Below are 23,989 nucleotides of genomic sequence, written 5' to 3'. Positions count from 1 at the left end.
TGTCCATTTGGAAGACCCATTTGCCACCAAGTGTTAACTTCCTGACTGATGTCTTGAGATGTTGCTTCAATATATCCACATCATTTTCTTTCCTCATGATGCCATCTATTTTGTGAAGAGCACCAGTCCCTCTTGCAGCAAAGCAACCCCCACAACATGATGCTCCCCCTTTTCCCTCCAAACATAACGATGGTCATGATAGCCAAACAGTTCTATTTTTGTTTCATCAGACCAGAGTACATTTCTTAAAAAAGTACAGTTGCAAACCGTAGTCTGGCTTTTTTATGGTGGTTTTGGAGTAGTGGCTTCTTCCTTGCTGAGCTGCCTTTCAGGTTATGTCGATATAGGACTCGTTTTACTGTGGATATAGATATTTTTTTACCTGTTTCCTCCAGCATCTTCACAAGGTCCTTTGCTGTTGTTCTGGGATTGATTTGCACTTTTCGCACCAAAGTACATTCATCCTCTCGGAGACAGAACACGTCTCCTTCCTGAGCGGTATGACGGCTACGTGGTCCAATGGTGTTTATACTTGCGTACTATTGTTTGTACAGATGAACGTGGTACCTTCAGGCGTTTGGAAATTGCTCCCAAGGATGAACCAGACTTGCGGAGGTCTACCATTTTTTTCTGAGTTCTTGGCTGATTTCTTTTGATTTTCCCATGATGTCAAACAAAGAGGCACTGAGTTTGAAGGTAGGCCTTGAAATACATCCACAGGTACACCTCAAATTGACTCAAATTATGTTAATTAGCCTATCAGAAGCTTCTAAAGCCATGTTTAAAGTTAGTCAACTTAGTGTATAAAAACTTCTGACCCACTGGAATACAGTGAATTATAAGTGAAATAATCTGTCTGTAAACAACTATAGTTTGTTAACAAGAAATTTGTAGAGTGGTTGAAAAACGAGTTTTAATGACTCCAACCTAAGTGTTTGTAAACTTCCGACTTCAACTGTATCGATATTCCTAGTCATGTGAAATCCATAGATTAGGGCATAATGAATTCCTTTCAATTGACTGATTTCCTTAAATTAACTGTAACTCAGTAAAATCCTGGAAATCCTTGCATGTTGCGTTCATATTTTTGTTCAGTATAGAATGTTTTTCAGACATTAAACAGACCATGCCTAATGAGTGGTTTCTATGTTTTGTGACTCTGGTCATCACATATTTGATTATCACTTATCACCCAGTGGTTTACAATAATCTTCATAATAGCTACTTCACTTACCTACACATCATGGAATCCTCAAACCTCCGTGTGCTCACACTGACAGGTTTCATTAAACCCCAGGTGCCCACACTGACAGGTAGCCAGGCTTCCTGAGAAGTGCATATTGGGTAGGAATTTCAAGGGAATTCTGTGATACATACAAGCTTTCTGCTTAAAAGTAGTTGCTTATCAACAGATATTATGTTGATAGTATGACCATCTGTAATTCCTCTATATGGGTCTATCCAAATAAAGTGTGACTCAATATCATAGCACACTGTCCATTCATATTTATCACACAACATTCATGTAAGATATTTACTGAGATTATATCTCAAAATGTTTTTTTAATCTTCTCAATGCAAATAAAATCAAATGGTATTTGTCACATGCGCCGTAAACATCAGTGAAATGCTTACTTACAAGCCCTTAACCAGCAATGCAATTCTAAGAAAAATAAGTGTTAAGTAAAAAATTGATGGGTAAAATATAAAAAATAAAGTAACAAAAAATTAAAGAGCAACTGTAAAATAACAATAGCGAGGCTATACACAGGGGGTACCTATAATGAATCAATGTGCGAGGACATCGGTTAGTTGAGGTAATTGAGGTAATATGTACACTACCGGTCAAAAGTTACAGAACACCTACTCATTCATGGGTTTTTCTTTATTTGTACTATTTTCTACGTTGTAGAATAATAGTGAGGACATCAAAACTATGAAATAATAGATATGGAATCATGTAGTAACCAAAAAAGTGTTGAACAAATCTAAATATAATTTATATTTGAGATTCTTCAAATAGCCACCCTTTGCTTTGATGACAGCTTTGCACACTCTTGGCTGGGGCAGCAGGTAGCCTAGTGGTTAGAGTGTTGGACTAGTAACCAAAAGGTTGCAAGATCAAATCCTTGAGCTGACAAGGTAAAAATCTGTTGTTCTGCCCCTGAACAAGGCAGACCCACTGTTCCTAGGCTGTCATTGAAAATAAAAAGGTGTTCTTAACTGACTTGCCTAGTTAAATAAAGGTTAAAAAAAAACAGCTTCACCTGGAATGCTTTTCCAACAATCTTGAAGGAGTTTTCACATGCTGAGCACTTGCTTTTCCTTCACTCTGCGGTCCCACTCATCCCAAACCACCTCAATTTGGTTGAGGTCGGGGTACTGTGGAGGCCACTCCATCACTCCCCTTCTTGGTAAAATAGCCCTTACACAGCCTGGAGGTGTGTTGGGCCATTGTCCTGTTGAAAAACAAATGATAAGCCCAAACCAGGTGGGATGGCGTATCGCTGCAGAATGCTGTGGTAGACATGCTGGTTAAGTGTGTGTTAAATTCTAAATAAATCACAGTGCCACCAGCAAAGCACCCCAACACCATAACAACTCCTGCATGATTTACGGTGGGAAATACGCATGCGGAGATCATCCGTTCACCCACACCGCATCGCACAAAGACACAGCGGTTGGAACCAAAAATCTCCAATTTGGGTTCCAGACCAAGACCAAAGGACAAATTTTCCCCCTTTGCAGCAATTCGACCATGAAGGCCCGATTCACACAGTCTCCTCTGAACAGTTGATGTTGAGATGTGTCTGTTACTTTAACTCTGTGAAGCATTTATGTGAGCTGCAATTTCTGAGGCTGGTAACTCTAATGATCGTATCCTCTGCAGCAGAGGTAACTCTGGGTCTTCCATTCCTATGGCGATCTTAAAGTAATGATGGACTGTCGTTTCACTTTGCTTATTTGAGCTGTTCTTGCCATAATATGGACATGGTCTTCTACCACATAGGGCTATCTTCTGTATACCCCCCCCCCCCCCCCAACTTGTCACAACACAACTGATTGGCTCAAATGCATTAAGATGGAAAGAAATTACACAAATTCACTTTTAAGAAGGCACACCTGTTAAGTGAAATGCATTCCAGGTGACTGCTGGTTGAGAGAATGCCAAGCTCGTTTAAAGCTGTCCTCAAGTCAAAGGGTCGCTATTTGAAGAATCACAAATATAAAATATATTTTGATTTGTTTAATACTTTTTTGGTTACTACATGATTCCATATGTGTTGCTTCATAGTTTTGATGTCTTCGATATTATTCTACAATGTAGAAAATAGGAATAAAGAAAAACCCATGAATGAGTAGGTGTTTCCAAACGTTTTACTGGAACTGTTCAAGGAAGAATTTTTGGGGGATTAAAAACAGAGTACATGAAAAAAGAAGACCTAGAATTTCATTTTGTCAGAACACCTTTAATTATACAATGTAGAAAATAGTAAAAATAAAGAAAAACCCTTGAATGAGTAGGTGTTCTAAAACTTTTGACCGGCAGTGTACATGTAGGCAGAGTTAAAGTAACTATGGCGGTACTCAAACTATCTTCATTAGCTTAAGGAAATGCTCAAATGAAGCCTTGTTGTCTTGTCTGATGGTCCACATCTTGCCCACTGACCAGTATTTGACCACTGACCAGTATTTGACCACTGACCAGTATTTGACCACTGACCAGTATTTGACCACTGACCAGTACTTGACCACTGACCAGTATTTGACCACTGACCAGTATTTGACCACTGACCAGTATTTGACCACTGACCAGTACTTTCAGACAAATGTGTCATGCTGCAAGTCGTTACAAACTTGTTTTTTTTTGTGTGCGGGTGTCACATTTCTGTATGTTGTGTAGTTGGAGGAGGGGCCTTAAAGGGTGCTGAGTGAAGGTAGAGTTCCCTTGAAATTCCTATGCACTTCTAAGGAAACCTGGTTACCTGTCAATGTGGGCACCTGTGGTTTAAGTAAACCTGTCAGTGCGAGCACACAAGAGGTTTGAGGATTCCATGCACTGGTAAGTGAAGTAGCTATTATCAAGATTATTCTAAACAGCAGGGGGATAAATGATAATCAAATATGTGATGACAGCTATCACAAAACATAGACACCACTCATTAAGCATGGTCTGTTTAATGTCTGAAAAGCATTCTAGTTGGACTAATTCAGGCATATTCTAAATCGAAACAGTGTGGTGATTGCGGGATTGAGTCAGTTGTGTAAATAGTTGAGTGGGATCGTTTGAGAAAATATGTCCTGCTGTATTTATTATAATCTTTCTGACATTCGCCTGACAATGTAGGGTCATTTCACACCTCATTTTCTAATCACACACACTCACTAATCAAGCACAGTTCTGAATTCTGAATCTCCCCCGGACAAGACGCTGATGTAGTTGAACAAGGTACACATCCATTTTGTGCAGTGCACTTTTGTCAGGTGTGAGCTAAGGCAGACTGCAACCCTAGGGTCATTAGAAGATGCAACAAGGTCGTCTAAGACTGCGACCCTGGCTTGAGAAGCAGATACAGTCAGGGAAATACCCAGGTGTCACCTGGCTTGATGAGGTGAGATATGTTTTCAATCATTTTACAATAATATTTTCATAATCCAGATTGTCAATACTTTTGTTCTTATTTATTTTGTAGTCAGTATGCATACTGTATTGTACTCTCTGTATGGATTTAGGTCTAAAGTTTGATCAATAAAATCTAATTATGTTAGATATGGTGTAAGACTGCTCCCACCAGAACAGTTTTAAATCCATACCCACAGATCAGTAGAGGCTGCTGAGGGAAGAACGGCTCATAATAATTGCTGGAACGGCGCAAATGGAATGGCATTGAACACATTGAACACAATTGCATTGAAATGGTATTTCATACCATTCAACCTATTCCGCTCCAGCCATTACCACGAGCCCTTCCTCCCCAATAAAGGTGCCACCAACAGCCTGTGTCACAGATATCAGATCTCAAGTGAAACATCTTTTTGATCATAGCCATTAGAAGTTAAGTCCACTCTCTAATGGGGGTATCACATCATTCTTTTGAGAATATACTGCTTTTGTCACAGTTCAGATGGGAAAAGGTGAATGGTAAAACATTTTGACTATTATGCTTTGAACTTTAGACAGCTCAAGTTTTCCAGATTCCTTGGAAGCATGCGGCTCGACATGGTTGGAATATAGACAAGGACGCCACTTTGTTCCGAAACTGGGCAATGCACACAGGTAAGAAGCAAGTCCAGACACCAATGTACAAAGCTCTCTGATTGCACAATGCAAAGCTATCTTCCATCAAGGCATGAAGGTATTATGTACAGTTGAAGTCGAAAGTTTACATACACTTAGGTTGGAGTCATTAAAATTTGTTTTTCAACCACTCCACAAATGTCTTGTTAACAAACTATAGTTTTTGACAGTCAGTTAGGAGATCTACTTTGTGCATGACACAATACATTTTTCCAACAATTATTTACAGACAGATTATTTCACCTATAATTCACTGTGTCACAATTCCAGTGGGTCAGAAGTTTACATACACTAAGTTGACTGTGCCTTTAAACAGCTTGGAAAATTCCAGAAAATTATGTCATGGCTTTAGAAGCTTCTGATAGGCTAATTGAAATAATTTGAGTCAATTGGAGGTGTACCTGTGGATATATTTCAAGGCCTAACTTCAAACTCAGTGCCTCTTTGTTTGACATCATGGGAAAATCAAAAGAAATCAGCCAAGACCTCAGAAAAAAAATGTAGACCTCCACAAGTCTGGTTCATCCTTGGGAGCAAATTCCAAATGCCTGAAGGTACCACGTTCATCTGTACAAACAATAGTACGCAAGTATAAACACCATGGGACCACGCAGCCGTCATACCACTCAGGAAGGAGACGCGTTTTGTCCCCTAGAGATGAACGTACTTTGGATCCGAAAAGTGCAAATCAATCCCAGAACAACAGCAAAGGACCTTGTGAAGATGCTGGAGGAAACAGGTACAAAAGTATCTATATCCACAGTAAAACGAGTCCTATATCGACATAACCTGAAAGGCCGCTCAGCAAGGAAGGAGCCACTGCTCCAAAACCACCATAAAAAAGCCAGACTACGGTTTGAAACTGCACATGGGGCCAAAGAAATGTGGTTTGGCCACGGTTTGGCCATAATGACCATTGTTATGTTTTGGAGGAAAAGGGGGATGCTTGCAAGTCGAAGAACACCATCCTAAACGTGAAGCATGAGGGTGGCAGCATCATGTTATGGGGGTTGCTTTGCTGCAGGAGGGACAGGTGCATCTCACACAATAGATGGCATCATGAGGAAAGAAAATTATGTGGATATATTGAAGCAACATCTCAAGACATCAGTCAGGAAGTTAAAGCTTGGTAGCAAATGGGTCTTCCAAATGGACAATGACCCCAAGCATACTTCCAAAGTTGTGGCAAAATGGCTTATGGACAACAAAGTCAAGGTATTGGAATGACCATCACAAAGCCCTGACCTCAATCCTATAGAAAATTTGTGGGCAGAACTGAAAAAGTGTGTGTGAGCAAGGAGGCCTACAAACCTAACTCAGTTACACCAGCTCTGTCAGGAGGAATGGGCCAAAATTCACCCAACTTATTGTGGGAAGCTTGTGGAAGGCTACCTGAAACGTTTTACCCAAGTTAAACAATTTAAAGGCAATGTTACCAAATAATAATTGAGTGTATGTAAACTTCTGACTCACTGGGAATGTGATGAAAGAAATAATTCTCTACTATTATTCTGACATTTCACATTCTTAAAATAAAGTGGTGATCCTAACTGACCTAAAACTTTAGGAATTGTGAAAAACTGAGTTTAAATGTATTTGGCTAAGGTGTATGTAAACTTCTGACTTCAACTGTATTCCCAAGTCCCACATGTTCCATCTGTAAAGCGAGTTAGAATAACAGCAGTACATTTAGCAGTTTGTGTTGTTGCAAAATGATAATTCTTTGCCCACGCTTCAGATGGCTATATCAGTCCACTAATACAGGACTAGTAAAGGCACAGTGCACTACTTTTGGTAAACAATATTGTTTTCAAAAGATAATATCTTTCTATTTTTTTATTATGAATTTTCAGGGGGTTCTGCAGCACCCTCAGCACTCCTGCGGCTATGCGTGACCCTTGTGGAATTTAACTTTTTTCTCATCTTCCATGTTCAATGGCCATAGCACCTGGAGCATTTCCAAACAGCAGTGTTTTGATGCATCGTCATTCAAGCAGAGATTCTTAGGAAGCCCTGATAAGCTATTTGCCTGGAAACACCGTTGCCACACAAGCCAAACCACATTTTTGTGACGCTACTCTGAAAATATAGTTTACCAACCTACCAATAACTTCACACTGGAAGAAGTTAAGCTACACTAAAGCTAGCCTTAAGAAAAAGAGTTTACTGAAGTTACTTAGAAAAAGTAGTTCACTACATCCAAAATCCTTTGTGAAAAATTATCATATGTAAACTGAAATGTCATAGATTATAATTTGCAAGAGCAAATTACTTCAGGGTCATACGTTAACAGAATGTTTAATTTAGCCAATTCAACACAAAATACTATGTTTTAAGTGAGAATTAGGCAGTCCTGATGCTGAAAAAGAAAGGAAATTCTTGCTTACTTCACCCATATTTTATTTTCGCAGAAAAAAGTAGTGTGTAGTTCCAGTAGTTAGCTACACCGCTACATGGTGAGAATATAACTATCTACTGAAAATACTACATAGGTTAGAATTCAGTTCAACTACCACCCAGCTACTGCAAAATGCACTTCAATTACTAGTTGAACTACATGTAGTTCACTACTAAACAACACTGTTCACATCTATGGATGGTCAAATGCAAATCAATTGTTGTGGATATGAATAGTTTTATCAATTGTTACTATATTTTCCGGTACAGACATGGGCAACAAATTGACCAATTTGAGCGTGCGTTTTTAAAGTCAGTACTTGGAACCTTTGGGATAAATCAAATCAAATGTAATTTGTCACATGCGCCGAATACAACGAGTAACACACCTTACCGCATACTTACAACCCCTTAACCAACAATGCAGTTCAAAAATATTTACTAAATAAACTCAAGTAAAACACTACTTCCTCATCCTGGCTTGTATGTAAAAATGACCCTCGTTTCAAGGCAGATACAAACCTGGGAAAGACGAACCTGATCCTAAGACCTGGAAAGCCAACTTCCGATGTGCCCTGAACACTCTACCCGACGTGAAAGAGCTACAGGGCAAGAGCATCAAGAAGGGCAGTAATGCCTCCAGGGTTTACATGATGCTGCCTGTTGTTAACCGTATCGGACGAAGAAAAGGTGAGTAGCTTTAGAATGCATGCTTTAAGTTGTTTACCATGTTGGGGAAGTTACTCTGAAAATATAGTTTACTAAGCTACCAATAACTTCACACTGGAAGAAGTTAAACTACACTAAAGCTACCCTTAAAAAAAGTTTACTGGAGTTACTTTGAAAAAGTAGTTCACTACATCCAAACTACTTCGTAAAAAACTACATATGTAAATCGGTTATGTCACAGACTACAAATTGCAAGAACATATCAGTTTGGGGTCATAGGTTAACAGCATGTTTAATTCCGCTTATTTAACCCAAAAACAATGTTTCAAGTGAGAATTAGGCAGGTCTGATGAAATTCTTCATCTGATGAAGTTGTTTGCAGTTCCGGTAGTTAGCTGCACGGCTACATGGCAAAATGTATTTATTTATATAGCCCTTCTTACATCAGCTGATATATCAAAGTGCTGTACAGAAACCCAGCCTAAAACCCCAAACAGCAAGCAATGCAGGTGTAGAAGCACAGTGGCTAGGAAAAACTCCCTAAAAGGCCAAAACCTAGGAATAAACCTAGAGAGGAACCAGGCTATGAGGGGTGGCCAGTCCTCTTCTGGCTGTGCCGGGTGGAGATTATAACAGAACATGGCCAAGATGGTCAGATGTTCATAAATGACCAGCATGGTCAAATAATAGTAATCACAGTGAACAGGTCAGGGTTCCATAGCCGCAGCCAGAACAGTTGAAACTGGAGCAGCAGCACGGCCAGGTGGACAACAAGGAGTCATCATGCCAGGTAGTCCTGAGGCATGGTCCTAGGGCTCAGGTCCTCAGAGAGAGAAAGAGAGAATTAGAGAGAGCGTACTTAAATTCACACAAGACACCGGATAAGGCAGGAGAAATACTCCAGATGTAACAGACTGACCCTAGCCCCATGATACAAACTACTGCAGTATAAATACTGGAAGCTGAGACAGGAGGGGTCAGGAGACACTGTGGCCCCATCCAATGATACCCCCGGACAGGGCCAAACAAATTCAAAGGACAGACGCAGAGCCTCGATCTGACGCCATTAAAAGTTAATTTACCACCTTCACAAGTGCAGTCTCAGTGCTATGATGGGGTCTAAAACCAGACTGAAGCATTTCGTATACATTGTTTGTCTTCAGGAAGGCAGTGAGTTGCTGCGCAACAGCTTTTTCTAACATTTTTGAGAGGAATGGAAGAATCGATATAGGCCGATTTAGTTTTTTATTTTCTGGGTCAAGGTTTGGCTTTTTCAAGAGGCTTTATATTACTGCCACTTTTAGTGAGTTTGGTACACATTTGGTGCATAGAGAGCCGTTTATTATGTTCAACATAGGAGGGCCAAGCACAGGAAGCAGCTCTTTCAGTAGTTTAGTTGGAATAGGATCCAGTATGCAGCTTGAAGGTTTAGAGGCCATTATTATTTTCATCATTGTGTCGAGAGATATAGTACTAAAACACTTGAGTGCCTCCCTTGATCCTAAGTCCTGGCAGACTCAGGACAACTGAGCTTTGGAGGAATACGCAGATTTAAGTCCGTAATTTGCTTTCTAATGATCATGATCTTTTCCTCGAAATTCATGAATTTATTACTGCTGAAGTGAAAGCCATCCTCTCTTGGGGAATGCTGCTTTTTAGTTAGCTTTGCAACAGTATCAAACATTTTTAGGATTGTTCTTATTTTCCTCAATTAAGTTGGAAAAATAGGATGATCGAGCAGCAGTAAGGGCTCTTCGATACAGCATGGTACTGTCTTTCCAAGCTAGTTGGAAGACTTCCAGTTTGGTGTGGCGCCATTTCCTTTCCAATTTTCTGGAAGCTTGCTTCAGAGCTCGGTATTTTCTGTATACCAGGGAGCTAGTTTCTTATGACAAATGTTTTTAGTTTTTAGGGGTGCAACTACATCTAGGGTAGTGCGCAAAGTTAAATTGAGTTCCTCAGTTAGGTGGTTAACTGATTTTTGTCCTCTGACGTCCTTGGGTAGGCAGAGGGAGTCTGGAAGGGCATCAAGGAATCTTTGGGTTGTCTGAGAATTTATAGCACGACTTTTGATGCTCCTTGGTTGGTGTCTGAGCGGATTATTTGTTGCGATTGCAAACGTAATAAAATGGTGGTCCGATAGTCCAGGATTATGAGGAAAAACATTAAGGTCCACAACATTTATTCCATGGGACAAAACTAGGTCCAGAGTATGACTTTGACAGTGAGTAGGTCCGGAAACATGTTGGACAAAACCCACTGAGTCGATGATGGCTCCGAAAGCCTTTTGGAGTGGGTCTGTGGACTTTTCCATGTGAATATTAAAGTCACCAAAGATTTGAATATTATCTGCTATGACTGCAAGGTCCGATAGGAATTCAGGGAACTCAATGAGGAACGCTGTATATGGCCCAGGGGGCCTGTAAACAGTAGCTATAAAAAGTGATTGAGTAGGCTGCATAGATTTCATGACTAGAAGCTCAAAAGACGAAAACATGTTTATTTTTGTAAATTGAAATTTGCTACCGTAAATGTTAGCAACACCTCCACCTGTGCGGGATGCGCGGGGGTTATGGTCACTAGTGTAACCAGAAGGTGAGGCCTAATTTAACACAGTAGATTCTTTTGTAGATCTTTTGGGAGGGGCAGAAAACAGTTTTCAACCAGCGATTGAGTTGTGAGACTCTGCTGAAGAGCTCATCACTCCCCCTAACAGGGAAGGGGCCAGAGACAATTACTCGATGCCGACACCTCTTTCTAGCTGATTTACACACTGAAGCTATGTTGCGCTTGGTGACCTCTGACTGTTTCATCCGAACATAGTTGGTGCCAACGATCACCAAAGCAAGTAATTAACTACTGAAAACACTACCTAGATTAGACTTTAGTTCAACTTTCACCAAGCTACTGCAAAATGTAGTTCAACTACTAGTTAAACTACATCACAGGAGGTTGGTGGCAACTTAATTTGTTTGGATGGGCTCGTGGTAATAGCTGGAGCGGAATATGTGGAATGGTATCACATACACCAAACACATGATTTCCATGCATTAACTGCCATTTGCGCCATTCCAGATATTATAATGAGTCATTTTCCCCACAGCTGCCTCCACCGAACTACACGTAGTTCACTGCTCCACAACACGGGCTGTTTATCATATTAAGTTGATTTAAATGATCAAGAGTATACATCTCAGTGATGGAATATAGTTCACTGCTCCACAACACGGGCTGTTTATCATATTGAGTTGATTTAAATGATCAAGAGTATACATCTCAGTGACGGAATATAGTTCACTGCTCCACAACACGGGCTGTTTATCATATTGAGTTGATTTAAATGATCAAGAGTATACATCTCAGTGACGGAATATAGTTCACTGCTCCACAACACGGGCTGTTTATCATATTGAGTTGATTTAAATGATCAAGAGTATACATCTCAGTGACGGAATATAGTTCACTGATAATAAGTCATGTGTTGTTTCCTGTCCCTGTCTTTGTTCCTGTCTAGGACCTCAGAAGTCAGACGTCGATATAAAACATAGTCCGATCTCCCTCTCAGAAAATGAGGCACGTTCTTGTGCTCCACTGGATGGGTTTGCAGGTAGGGACAACTCACTATAGAGTATTGGCAGAAAGTCACTGTCCTGCATTCTCTTGATTAGTGCATTGGGGTTCTCTTGATGTCAACTAGTGTTTAAGCATCAGCCCGTCCCCGTTTCCATAGAGGTTTTCCTGAAGTATAGAGGTGGACAGACCAGTCACAACCCTGCTATGTTTCATGTCGAGGACAACTACCCTCCCAACAACGAGGAAAGATCACCAGAACAACCATACTCTCAGCAGTCTTCCTTCACACCTGAAGCACATAGTAAGAGCTGCATATGCAGGTTGGCATTTATTGACGTGATTCATGTACCGCACGGTGGGAACTAGCTGGCACAGCTAAGATCTGATTTCAAACATAACCACACCCTTTACCCTAACCACACTGCTAACCCTAATCTTAAATTAAGACCTAAAAGCCATTTTTTGTTTTTATGAATTTTTACAATACAGTCAATTTTGACTTGGAGTTGGCCCATCTAGCAGAAATCGCTCAGTTCTGCCTACAGGGCAAGACTTATGGCAATAAACGCCAACTTGCAATGTACAGTGCCTTCAGAAAATATTCACAATCCCCCTTGACTTTTTCCACATTTTGTTGTTACAGCCTGAATTTGAAATGGATTATATTGAGATGTTATGTCACTGGCCTGCACACAACACCCCATAATGTTTTACACATTTTTACAAATTAATAAAAAATGAAAAGCTGTCTTGAGTGAATATATTCAACCTCTGTTATGGCAGGCGTAAATATGTGCTTAAATATTTACACTGTGTGCAATAGTGTTTAACATGTTTTTTTAAAAAACATTTTTAAAAAGACTCATCTCTGTACCCCACGCATACAATTATCTGTAAGGACGCCCAATCGAGCAGTGCATTTCACAAAGACCAGGGAGGTATTCCAATGCCACGCAAAGAAGGGCACCTGTTGGTAAATGGGTAAAAAATAAAAGCAGAGATTGAACATCCCTTTGGAGCATGGTGCATATTGCACTTTGGATGGTTTATCAACACACCCAGTCACCAGAAATAGACAGGTGTCTTTCCTAACTCAGGTGTTAGAGAGGAAGGAAACCGCTCAAGTATTTCAACATAAGGGCAATGGTGACTTTAAAACAGTTAGAGAAATTAACTATGTCCTGAATACAATGTGTGGTTTGGGGGGGATATCCAACACAACATCACTGAGTACCACTCTTCATATTTTCAAGCGTGGTGGCTGCATCATGTTATGGGTATGCTTGTCATCGAGAAGGACTAGGGAGTTTTTTTTAGGATAAAAAGAAACAGAATAGAGCTAAGTAGAGGCAAAATCCTAGAGGAAACCCTGGTTCGTCTGCTTCCAACAGACACTGGGAGACAAATTAAACTTTCAGCAGGTCAACCTAGAACACAAGGCCAAATATACACTGAAGTTGCTTACCAAAACGACATGGAATGTTCCAGAGTGGCCTAGTTACAGTTTTGACTTAAAATCATCTTGAAAATGGCTGTCTAACAATGATCAACAATAAATACGACAGAGCTTGAATAGTTAAAAAAAAAGAATGCGCAAATATTGTACAATCCAGGTATGCAAAGCTTTGACTTACCCAGAAAGAATCACAGCTGTAATCACTGCCAAAGGGGATTCTAACATGTATTAACTCATGGGTGTGAATACTTTTGTTAAATTAGATATTTTTGTATTCCATTTAATACATTTAGAAAAACTTTAACTTTCTCATTATGGGGTATTATGTGTATTCAGGCTTCAACATAAAATGTGGAATAAGTCAAGGGGTATGAATAAGGTACTTTAGGTTTCTGAAGGTACTTTATAAAGCTAGTGTCAATATGCATACAAAAGTAGTTTTTTTCTATAAATTATAACATTTTGCCTTTGTACCTATACAGAAAACTCTGATGCTAATGAGCAAGCAGACGCTGTATTCAAGGTAAACTAGCAGGTTCTATGATTTCATTGGGGATTTGCGTAAACTCGTTACTATGTATAATATGAACATACATTATAAACATTCCATGCAACTACAATTTCAAACCAGTGAGATGTGCTCCTGCAGATAGTTGATCACCTAAAACACTTGGAGCACTGGAGCCAGTCTAATGACAACAGAAGCTGGGTGGACAGTTACTGTAAGTAAGGCATTTGGCAATCGACTATTTTCTCTTCATTCCCCAAGCGGACAACTTTCAAGTCATTTCCTCACAGATATGGTTCACATTTTGGGTGATAAATCCTTTTTAATACGTTTATCCTCCACTCTACAGGTGAGGACATGGATTACTTGGGGTATCCCATGGAGACTGACTGCTACACTTACAGTGCACAGCAAATACCATTTCTATAAGACGAGTGGGAGCAACATGCATCCAACAGAATGCCAAGCTAAAATCCCTGAAAAAGGAGGATATACCACATTCCAAGCCATGCTGGCACAAGCTCTCTAAAATTCTGTATTGTGATGGACTGCAAGACGGCGACCAAGGGTCTGAGCACACATACAGTACATTAAAAACTATTAAGTGCTACACCTTCACATTACAGTGACAGTCTACTTGTTCAGATTAGAATGACTGAGTTCTTTTAAATGTTTGCTTTTTATTGAACTTAAAATTGACACAATAGGCCTACATGTGGTTTACGTTATAACTAAATTTCTTAAATTGAGAGTTTTAGCATAGCATCTCAGGAAATACCCTTCAAGATTGAGATGGCTTAGGATGAGTTGGACCAGAGTGAAGGAAAAACATCAACAGTGCTCAGCATATGTGGGAACTCCCAAGAATGTTGAAAAAGCATTCCTTGTGAAGCTGGTTGAGAGAATGCCAATAGTGTGCAAAGCAGTCAAGGCAAAGGGTGGCTACTTTAAAGAATCTCAAATATGAAATATATTCTGATTTGTTTTAACACTTTTTTTGGTTACTACATGATTCCATGTGTGTTATTTCATAGTTTTGATGTCTTCAATATTATTCTACAATGTAGAAAATAGTAAAAATAAAGAAAACCCCTGGAATGAGTAGGTGTTTCCAAATGTTTGACTGGTACTGTCCAAGGAAGAATTGGGGGGTGGGGATAAAAAAAAACAGTATGTGAAAAAAGACCTAGAATTTGATTTCCTCAGACAACCTTTAATGAATGGGCTTATTCCAAGTACAGATAGTTGAATGCATAATTGCAAATCAATCAGGTCATACATATATTTTGCGGAATTTCCTTTCGCGCTGGTAACAGTCAGTCCACCAAACACCAGTAAAAACCAGGAAACAGACAGACAGCTATGTCAACAGTCCAGCGACTGGGAAGTCAGCGGTTAATAATCAAACGCACTGCTGAAGCTGCGTTTATGATTGCCTCCACCTCTCCAGTTGCCGCCGCCGTTTCTGAAGCCACGGCCACCTCCCTGTCCTCCGAAGGAACGTCCATATCCACGGTCACCACCCATGCGCGGTTTCTCCTCCAGCTCAGGAAGCTCTGTGGCGATTGACAGCTGCCAACGTCTACCATCCTGCCAGGCATCCTGAGGAGAAGACAATTGGAGTGATCACCGCAAGAACAATCGGGACTCTGTTACTAACCACATGATCTACAGTGGCCTTAATTAACGAAGCCTTTGTTTTTAACAAAAAAAAAAGCAATGATGGATTGCGTGTGTTGTGAAATTTGAGGCAGTAGCATCACTCTGGCAGAGCTTGACAGTAAGGCTGGGGAAATACTCACAATGCCCTCACAATGAAAATGCAGTTTGAGAAATGGTCTTGGATAATTGCTCTTCTCAACTTTGAATAACATTAAACCAAGCCTTTTACATGTGTCCAATTCGTCACAGTTGAGTGGGAAAGTATCTGCTCTCGACTTACCTGGTACTCCTTTACCTTGTCAGCCGGGACATCAAAACAGACTCCCTGCAGAGCAAAAAAAAAAACAGCCCACTGATCACATTTTTGCTTAACATCAGGCAAGTAAATTACAGAGCCTCAATAGTATTGCTATTATAGTACAAAGAGTGAAGGAGGGTGGTTTTATGAGGTGAAAACAGAGACATCACCATTCCCCTTCTGACCGGAGGCACAATGAATGACAAATGTACCATTTTGCCCTTGAGGAAGGTCATCCCCCGGATCATGTTGTCAATCTCCTCTCCCAGTTGCTCCTTCAGACCACGCCAGGCGCAGCCAATGTTTTGCAGCTCCTGGGAGCAGTTCATTGTCATTGTGGTGTAGCCCTGGATGGATTGAATAACAAACATTAAATACAAGTTCGAACCTTTCATGGTGCATTTTAAACCATTATGGGCATTTACACATTTTGACATGTCCTTCATTATTCAATTGCTACATGTAGACTGAGGTAGCAGGGTCTAAACACTCACCGTGTCAGAGTTGAGGAGGGACCTCTGCTCCAAGGCAGTGGCTCCTGATATGTGTGCCAGGGCGGCAGACAGGGCCTCCACGGCCCCACGCTCCTCAATCAGTTTGGTAGCAGACACGCGGAAATACTCAATGGCTTGGGGAGGCACAGAGTCTAAAAACCTCACTGCGTCTTTACTGGAGGATTTGATGATGTCATTGGCAGTGGGCACTCCAACTCGCTTAAATGTAATGCCTGCTTTCTGTTCTACATATCGGAGCTGGTCTTCCTCTTTGCGTTGGTAGAAACAAATGCAGACGCCAGTCCTGCCAGCCCGACCAGTTCGACCTGACCGGTGAATGTAGGACTCTACATCCTGGTAAAGGGGCAACGAAGCGTTCACGTTAATACCTTGTTGTTGTTGCTAGATCAATTACAGTGTTACTACACATTGAAAAGAGAATCTAACATGGTGTTATCACATCACAATCTACCTTTGGGGGTGAGCACTGCACGACCAGGTCTACCTCTGGGATGTCCAACCCGCGGGCAGCAACGTTGGTGGCCACTAAGACCTCGAAGGTGCCACTTCTGAAGCCTTTCAGTGTAATCTCCCTCTGCTTCTGAGGAATGTCCCCATGAAGTGACTGGGAACTCTGCAACATTGAACACAATCAGACCCGAGAATGAATAAGCCAATGAACCCATTAGAAATACAGTCAACTACTTCACTTGACTTTCAATGTCATTTACATCTGTCATGTCAAACTTTCCAGGTTGATCCTTGTATCAATGTCCTACCTCACTAATTCAGCGTGCACTGTGTAGCAAAATTAAAACTAACAATCAACAAAGCTACGGCAGGTTTCTGGTACCTGTTTTATGGAGGCATTCATTGACAGCTCGTTGGCATCCTTCTTGGTCTCACAGAAGACGATGGTGCGGCCGTGGCTCCCGCTGTAAACCTGCACCACATCCCCAATGACTGCAGCCCTCTGGGACCAGTGACACGCTATGGCAAGGTGCTGGGTGGGGAGGAAGAGACGGAGAGGACTTTTAACAAAAAGTGTTGATCGGTGTGAAAACAACTATGTTTAGTAGGCCTGAGTGAACCACACATTACAAAATGAGAAACATTTAGAAATGACAGCTAAGAATCAGTATTGCGTGGTCTTTTACCAGTTTGACATGAACAGAAAATGTATGCACACATAAGTAAGTCGCTTTCGATAAAAGCATCTGATAAATGGCGTGTATAATTATTATAAATGGGGCGGGCTAAATATGGGTAAAGCTGCTAAATAGCTATGCTATATGTTAACTGGTTTGTGTGTCAGCAGCTGAAGTTGCTAAAATAATGTTGTTGTTTTTGATCACTAGAGTGCTTCCAGGTAAGACACACACTTGATCTTTATCGCTGGATTACAGCCAAGTAGAAACTACAATAGTATGAGTCCGGGGATACAAAAATATGAGTTAAAGGCTAAAGTAGCTTAAGTCAGAAGAAACTGGTTCAGCAAGTATTAGGTTTAAGAAACTTGTTGTGCATTTCTTAAGAACCATGAAACTATTATGACATTTTCGTCACCTGAAAAAACATATTAATACCAACCAGATGGGCTTCATGTTCCTCTACAGAAGTATTAATAAATTATACATTTGGTTTCTAAAATGTACCATTTAAAATGTGAAAAATGTAATCTGAATTCATCTATTTATTTATTTTTAAACTAAAGTGACAGAGAGGACTTGTCAAACAAAATGAACCATCACTTGCTGAAAGGATAACAAAATAGTTTTCCTTCTTACCTCTACTGTGGTGGCAGCTTTCTGGGTCTTTTTGCCAATGAGGTCCACATGCTCATAGGTTGGTCTCATGTACCTCTTTGCCACATCATACACCCATGATGGGCATGTGGCAGAGAAGAGCAGGGTCTGGGGGTTGGTCTCAGAGTCTGCCCACAAAGAAACCCTGGATCAGTTCTGTGCATTTATTTCGTACTAAATGTTATGACACACTATTTTGGCCTCCCATCCAACCCAAGGCAAATCTACAATTTATGGCCTAAATCAATCAATCCCATATGAAAATGTCTCATTACCTTTTTGGTAAGACGCAGACAGTATCTCCTCGACCTGTTCTGCAAAGCCCATATCAAGCATTTGGTCCACTTCATCCAATACAACGTGCTTCAATTGAGACAGGTCCAGTTTGTTATTCTGTAGATGGTCCTTGATACGACCTGGAGTTCCCACTAGGATATCGATGCCACTGCGGATCGCATCAACTGAGAGAAAACAGATCAAAATTATTTTCCACAAATATGATCAACCTAACCGTATATGGAATCTACAGCGTCACTTTTCACAAATAAATAACAGGCACTTTGCAATGAAGCCAAATTGTGCACAACTAGAGGATGTTAAATTGAAAAAGTAAGAAATGGGAGTGAAACTCACGCTGGGGGTTGTAGGAGCTCCCACCATAGAAACAAGTAACAGACAGTTTCTTTGTCATGTCCTTGAAATCCTTGGATACTTGAATAGCCAATTCTCTGGTTGGCGCAAGGCACAAAATCTATAGAAGTGGACACGGTTAATGATGGGAAGAAAATAAATTAGTTATTTCGGTCAAAAGATTATACATGCTCTCTTAGACTATATTATGTAGCTAATTGACAATATCTTAGCACTAACAGCACATGCTGAATATCTGATGGCAGTATCTGCAGCAGACCTACCTTTGGGGCTCTGCCCCTCTTCTTGTCATCTGGGTCATTTTGGAGTTTCTCAATCAGCGGAATGGCAAAAGCTAAAGTTTTCCCAGTGCCTGTTCTTGCCTGGCCAATCACATCCTTTCCCTCGTACACAGAATTGAAGGTTTGTGTTTGGATGTCAAAGAGGTAAGATATGCCTCTTGCTAGAGGGAAAAGAGATGATTAAAATGTAGGCGACCCAAATATCAAGTAACAGACTGCACATTTAAAAATGGGTAACTCAACTGAAAAAGCATTTTAGTTGAACGAAAATAGACATAACAAACAAAAATACCTTGAAGTAGTTTAATGGTGTTGGGGGAGATTCGGAAGTTAGAGAAGGCTCCCTCTTTCTGTTCTGGCGTCTCCTAAATGCATGAAAACAGAGAAATCAACAGACTGACAATGTTCTTAAAGTCCTTTAAAGTACTTTTCCAAAAAAACACTTCACTGATGAATCAGAAAATCACTGGAAAGACTCACGGTTTCTTTTCCACTGTCGGAGTCCTCGCTTGATTGTGCTGGAGTTATCGCCGCGGTATGCCCATTAGTTTGTGCAATCAGCGTGGGAGTCTCAGGCAACACTCCGTTGACGATGATCTTTTCATCTGTCTTTTTTTCCTTTTTCTTCTTCTTCTTCTTCTTCTGTTGGTAATGGCAGAATGGGACATGGTAAAAAGCCGTGTTGATTACTGATTAACATTTATTCTGTTGGCCTAGCTAGTTTCAAAAGGTCTGATTATGAAATTATTATATAAATTCCCATCTGAAGACTAGCTCAAATAAACAATGTGTATTTGAAAAACAGATGTCAAAACAAATCAATACCCATCCGTTGTAATGCAGTACTGAGTGTAGCCACGTTTAATCAAAACAACATATAATATAGGTAACCTCAGTTGCTTTGTCATTGTCTGCAGACTCCTCATTGGAATGAGATGTGTTGTCCTTCAAAGGCGATTCTTCTGCGTTGCTGTTAACATCAACTTCTGCGCCCCCGTTAGTTTTGTCCTCTTTTTCCTTATTCTTCTTCTTCTTCTTCTTGGGAGCAGGAGGTTCACAGTCAGGTTCCTCTTCAACAACCGTTTTCTGTTTCTTGATTTTCTTTCCCTCCTTGGTCTTCTTCTCCTTTATTTTCTACCAACCAAACATAGTGCACCAGACATTAACACAGGGCACCAGACATTAACACAGGGCACCAGACATTAACACAGGGCACCAGACATTAACACAGGGCACCAGACATTAACACAGGGCACCAGACATTAACACAGGGCACCAGACATTAACACAGGGCACCAGACATTAAGTTGAAGGGGACAGAATAGTTGCAAGTTATATCAATGTATAGCTATATTTCTTCTATAAGAGTTATCTAGTGAACTAGAAAGACAGATGGATACATTTGGCCCCCGAGTGGCACAGCGGTCTATGGCACTGCAGGTCAGTGCTAGAGGCGTCACTACAGGCCCTGGTTCGATTCCAGGCTGTATCACAACCAGCCATGATTGAGAGTCCTATAGGGCGGCGCACAATTGGCCCAGCGTTGTCCGGGTTTGGCCGGCATTATAAACGATGACGTTGTTCTTAACTGACTTGCCTAGTTAAATAAAGGTTTTAAAAAATGTATATTGTATTGGATAAATGGTTGCTGAACAGCAATGGAATCATGTCGAGCAACGTCATCCATCAAGTGCTGTACGTGGCACAAATTGATAGGCTGTGACTGTACCCGAGTACATGGTGGGCTCGCAGAGAGTCAGGGTTCCTGCCTGTGCGAACGTAGCTCAGTAGGCTACAGGGGCTGCAGTAAATACAGTGCAGCTCAAGAGGCCGGGTTTGACCAGCTCTGAAAACATCACTAATCCGGTATTTTGACATTCTGTTATATGGCGTCCCTTGAGAAAGCAAGAACAAGATATATGTCAGGAGAAGTGCAGTATTATCATAAGGAGGCATATAATTGGAATACAGGGGAGGAATGAAGGGAAAAAGAGAGGCAGGGGAGGTCTAAAAGAGAGAGGGAGGGAGGAAGAGGGTGAGCTTGAGTCAGTTAAAAATTGTAGAAAAAAGGGAGATGGTTTGTTAAAGAAGAATGGTAGAAAGTAAAAGCTGAAGGAGCTGAAGACAGGAGGAGAACGAAGTGAATGAGGGCGAAGTATCGGAGGTGGTAGGTGTGGTGAAGTTCTCAGAGCCAGAGGCTTGCACCAAGGGTCAGGATAAAGATGAGTATAACAGTGGGAGTGAAGTTTTGAAAAAGTGGACCTTTGCCTTTTGGCTGATCCATTTGTGCTTTCAGGGTAGGTGAAAACAGAGTTGGGTACTATGGAATTGTGAGGGTAACCAGAAGTGGTCTTGTGATAATTGTTTGTTTCTGCTGGTCTGAGGGAGAAGGCGCTCAGTGTTAAACGAATGGGGGCAAGAAATGTGAATTGTTTCGCTCTCAAGAGGGGGCCACATTGAAAGGAGTGATTACTGGGGTAGCAGTAAATGTTAAAGTTGTCCAACTGAAGGGGAAGATTCCCGGTGTGTGTGATGCTTGTCGTTTAGTGTGAAGCAGACAGAGCAGCGAGAGTGGTGAAACAGAAGAGTCATTGTCTGTTTTTTTTTTGTTTTGATGCTGAGTCTTTGCCCGACAAAGTGATGTTAGGATATATGTTACAGGGTGTGTTAAGTTTCGGTTGTTGGCATTAGGTAGGACTAAATAGATTTAAATCATGGAGTACTGTGGTGTTATTTTAATTACATTTGTTATTTTGAGAGTGTAGTGTTTGATGGTAGAGTATTTGTATATTTTTCAAGCATTAGGTGGCGGTAATGCAACATATTGGATGCCAACCGCCGTTAAACCTCATCGAAGAAGAGTACATGGTGGAAAGTTGATCCTTCTGTTTTGCGGATCAGCTGACCACGTGTCATGGGCACGAGGCTGCGCGCTAGTAGCAATGAACATGCGGTGATGGCTAGCTACTTTCTACAAAGACTGGCAGTTGTTTAAACCTCTACTTGTATTTTCCCGTAAAGCGTATCTCTAGCATAATGGCAATACAATTTGAACAATATGACATTTGTGACGACATTATATAACGTTAGCTACAACGCGGATGTAGAACTAGCTAGCATGCCGTATAGCGGGGCTAGCCAGCGGGTATAGTACAGTTTCGGCTATTTAGCGAGCGTTAACAACCAGCTATGTGTTCCATTTTACTTACTTTGGGTGTCGTACTGCCCGCACTAATGTCCATTTCACCTTCCATCCCGATGTCTTCGGTTTCAAAAATAATCTTTGACGGCATCTTCCCCGGTTGTTTTCCCTTAGAGTGGACACAGGCTAACCCTACCGGCACGCGTACAGAAAGAACGACACGACTGTGTGGTGTTGCGCTAGAGCTTTAACAAGCATAGAAATTGAGTAGGTAGAACGGCCCTCTCATTGGAAGTCAGTACAGAGCAATTTAGACGCCGTGATGTGGAACTTTAGGTTGGTTCTTTAGCTTACAAATATGTGTGTCTTCTTCTTAGTTGTTTTATGCGCGTTTGTACTCCATTCATAACAATGTTCATCTAATCTGTGCTGACATATGATAGTTTTATGAAAATTATGTACACAATATACCTATATTTATTCTACTTGTTCTAATTCTAGGGATATGACGGAAAGCCAGAGGAGTCAAAACAGATTGGCGTTGCGATGGTTAGTGTTGGGATTTTTTTGCGCAAATACTATTGTCAGAGCACAGAGAGTTGCCAGTTCGTTCACTCACTCACGGTTGGATGATTCTATCTGGCAATCGTGCAACTGCTGGCCCGTCTCTCTAGCTTACCTGGGCCCACACCAGAGAAACACACTGATATTATGGACACGATTCCAATCAGTTGGTCATGATAGCCGATCTAAAGAAAAATACAGAAAAATACAAATGTATATTTTCTTTATGATATAAAGCACTCAATGACTGCAAACGTCAAATATGAGAACATATGTTGCAAATGGCTAATCAAATCAGATCTGGGTTCAAAACTTAAGTATTTCAATTAATTTCAAACAGCCTACTTTTTGAAGTAAGACGATACTTTTTTTTTCCCAAATACAAGTATTTTAACATGCATTTGTACCCAGGTCTGTTTGGCCTTATGGGTATTTGAAATGTATTTGGAAACAAGTAGGCTGTTTGAAAATAGTTTCAAACAGTAGCTATTTTTATAGGAGATTATTTTAAAATACTTCAAATAGAAGTAGTTGGATTGAGCCACATTATTTGAAAATACTCAAATACATATAAAATAAGTATTTGTATCACAAACACTAAAATATGCATATATTTGAACCCAGGTCTGCATCAAATGGGCCATGAGTTCTAACTATATTCCAATATGTTACACATACTTACTGGGTAATTAGACATAATAATAATAATAAAACACCATAAAAATATACATTAAAATATGTTTTCCCCTATAATATTAGGCTAACAGTGTGGTTGTCTATGTAAAAGGGAAAGAAAATATATTACAATAGGCGATTAAAATAGTCCATAACTTTCCATTATATTATAATACATTGTACTACATATATAGGCCAGGTCATGAAAAAAATTAAGAATAGCTCTTGGCAGTTGTGTAATATTGCCTTGACCAGTGTCTGCTGCTTGGCGCTGGGATAAATTTAGAACAACGAGGCACGAGGTGAACAGCTGGTTTATTCTGGAATTAGACTGTACAAGGGGACTCCCTCTGATCTGTACGTGAGGTATGGCGTGGAGTGCCCATTGAATGGAAACGCACGTAGCCCCTGCCATGTCACCCCTGAAAGTGGTATAACCGGCCAGAGCAGGCAGCCCAAGCTCAATGGGCATGGCATACATCCAGATGGTTTTCTGAGCCTTGGATGATTTTCAG

General features: G+C 40.7%; 2 protein-coding genes across 4 annotated transcripts; one reads left to right on the top strand and one right to left on the bottom strand.

Annotated features, from left to right (window-relative positions):
• The first annotated feature begins 3,962 nt into the window (after positions 1-3,962).
• On the top strand, positions 3,963-15,006 carry LOC110499402 (interferon regulatory factor 2). 2 transcript variants are annotated; one of them, XM_021576529.3, is made up of 9 exons: positions 3,963-4,063; positions 4,515-4,613; positions 5,179-5,278; positions 8,207-8,386; positions 11,880-11,972; positions 12,096-12,239; positions 13,877-13,917; positions 14,044-14,116; positions 14,252-15,006. In XM_021576529.3, exons 2-9 carry the CDS (start codon positions 4,527-4,529, stop codon positions 14,329-14,331), a joined length of 798 nt encoding a protein of 265 aa, XP_021432204.3. In that variant the 5' UTR covers positions 3,963-4,063; positions 4,515-4,526; the 3' UTR covers positions 14,332-15,006. The 2 variants fall into 2 exon arrangements, with proteins under 2 accessions (XP_021432204.3, XP_021432203.3); XM_021576528.3 differs by having other exon boundaries at positions 4,472-4,613.
• Positions 15,007-15,094: 88 nt separating this feature from the next.
• Positions 15,095-22,455, bottom strand: LOC110499400 (nucleolar RNA helicase 2). Of its 2 annotated transcripts, none has more exons than XM_021576525.3 (14): positions 22,303-22,455; positions 19,985-20,227; positions 19,574-19,735; positions 19,386-19,458; positions 19,076-19,254; positions 18,795-18,912; positions 18,437-18,622; positions 18,144-18,289; positions 17,210-17,359; positions 16,829-16,990; positions 16,357-16,710; positions 16,075-16,209; positions 15,845-15,889; positions 15,095-15,504 (listed from the first exon to the last, which is right to left on the bottom strand). In XM_021576525.3, the coding sequence occupies exons 1-14, from the start codon at positions 22,384-22,386 to the stop codon at positions 15,298-15,300; spliced, it is 2,244 nt and encodes a 747-aa protein (XP_021432200.2). In that variant the 5' UTR covers positions 22,387-22,455; the 3' UTR covers positions 15,095-15,297. The 2 variants fall into 2 exon arrangements, with proteins under 2 accessions (XP_021432200.2, XP_090069190.1); XM_090213064.1 differs by having other exon boundaries at positions 19,574-19,729.
• Between the last annotated feature and the right edge of the window lie 1,534 nt (positions 22,456-23,989).

This window comes from Oncorhynchus mykiss, chromosome 20, assembly GCF_057628025.1.
Source record: "Oncorhynchus mykiss isolate SJ-2025 chromosome 20, ASM5762802v1, whole genome shotgun sequence".
NCBI classification, from domain to species: Eukaryota; Metazoa; Chordata; class Actinopteri; order Salmoniformes; family Salmonidae; genus Oncorhynchus; species Oncorhynchus mykiss.
Note: the sequence above shows the minus strand (reverse complement) of the source record. Positions and strands in the feature narration are given on the sequence as shown.

Coding starts and splice junctions, on each gene's coding strand:
- LOC110499400 (XM_021576525.3), bottom strand. CDS start 22,386: ATGCCGTCAAAGATTATTTTTGAAACCGAAGACATCGGGATGGAAGGT. Junction 20,228..22,302: donor CGGGCAGTACGACACCCAAA/GTAAGTAAAATG, acceptor TTTGGTTGGTAG/AAAATAAAGGAGAAGAAGAC. Junction 19,459..19,573: donor CCGACAGTGGAAAAGAAACC/GTGAGTCTTTCC, acceptor TCATGCATTTAG/GAGACGCCAGAACAGAAAGA.
- LOC110499402 (XM_021576529.3), top strand. CDS start 4,527: ATGCAACAAGGTCGTCTAAGACTGCGACCCTGGCTTGAGAAGCAGATA. Junction 8,387..11,879: donor CCGTATCGGACGAAGAAAAG/GTGAGTAGCTTT, acceptor GTTCCTGTCTAG/GACCTCAGAAGTCAGACGTC. Junction 12,240..13,876: donor CTTCACACCTGAAGCACATA/GTAAGAGCTGCA, acceptor GTACCTATACAG/AAAACTCTGATGCTAATGAG.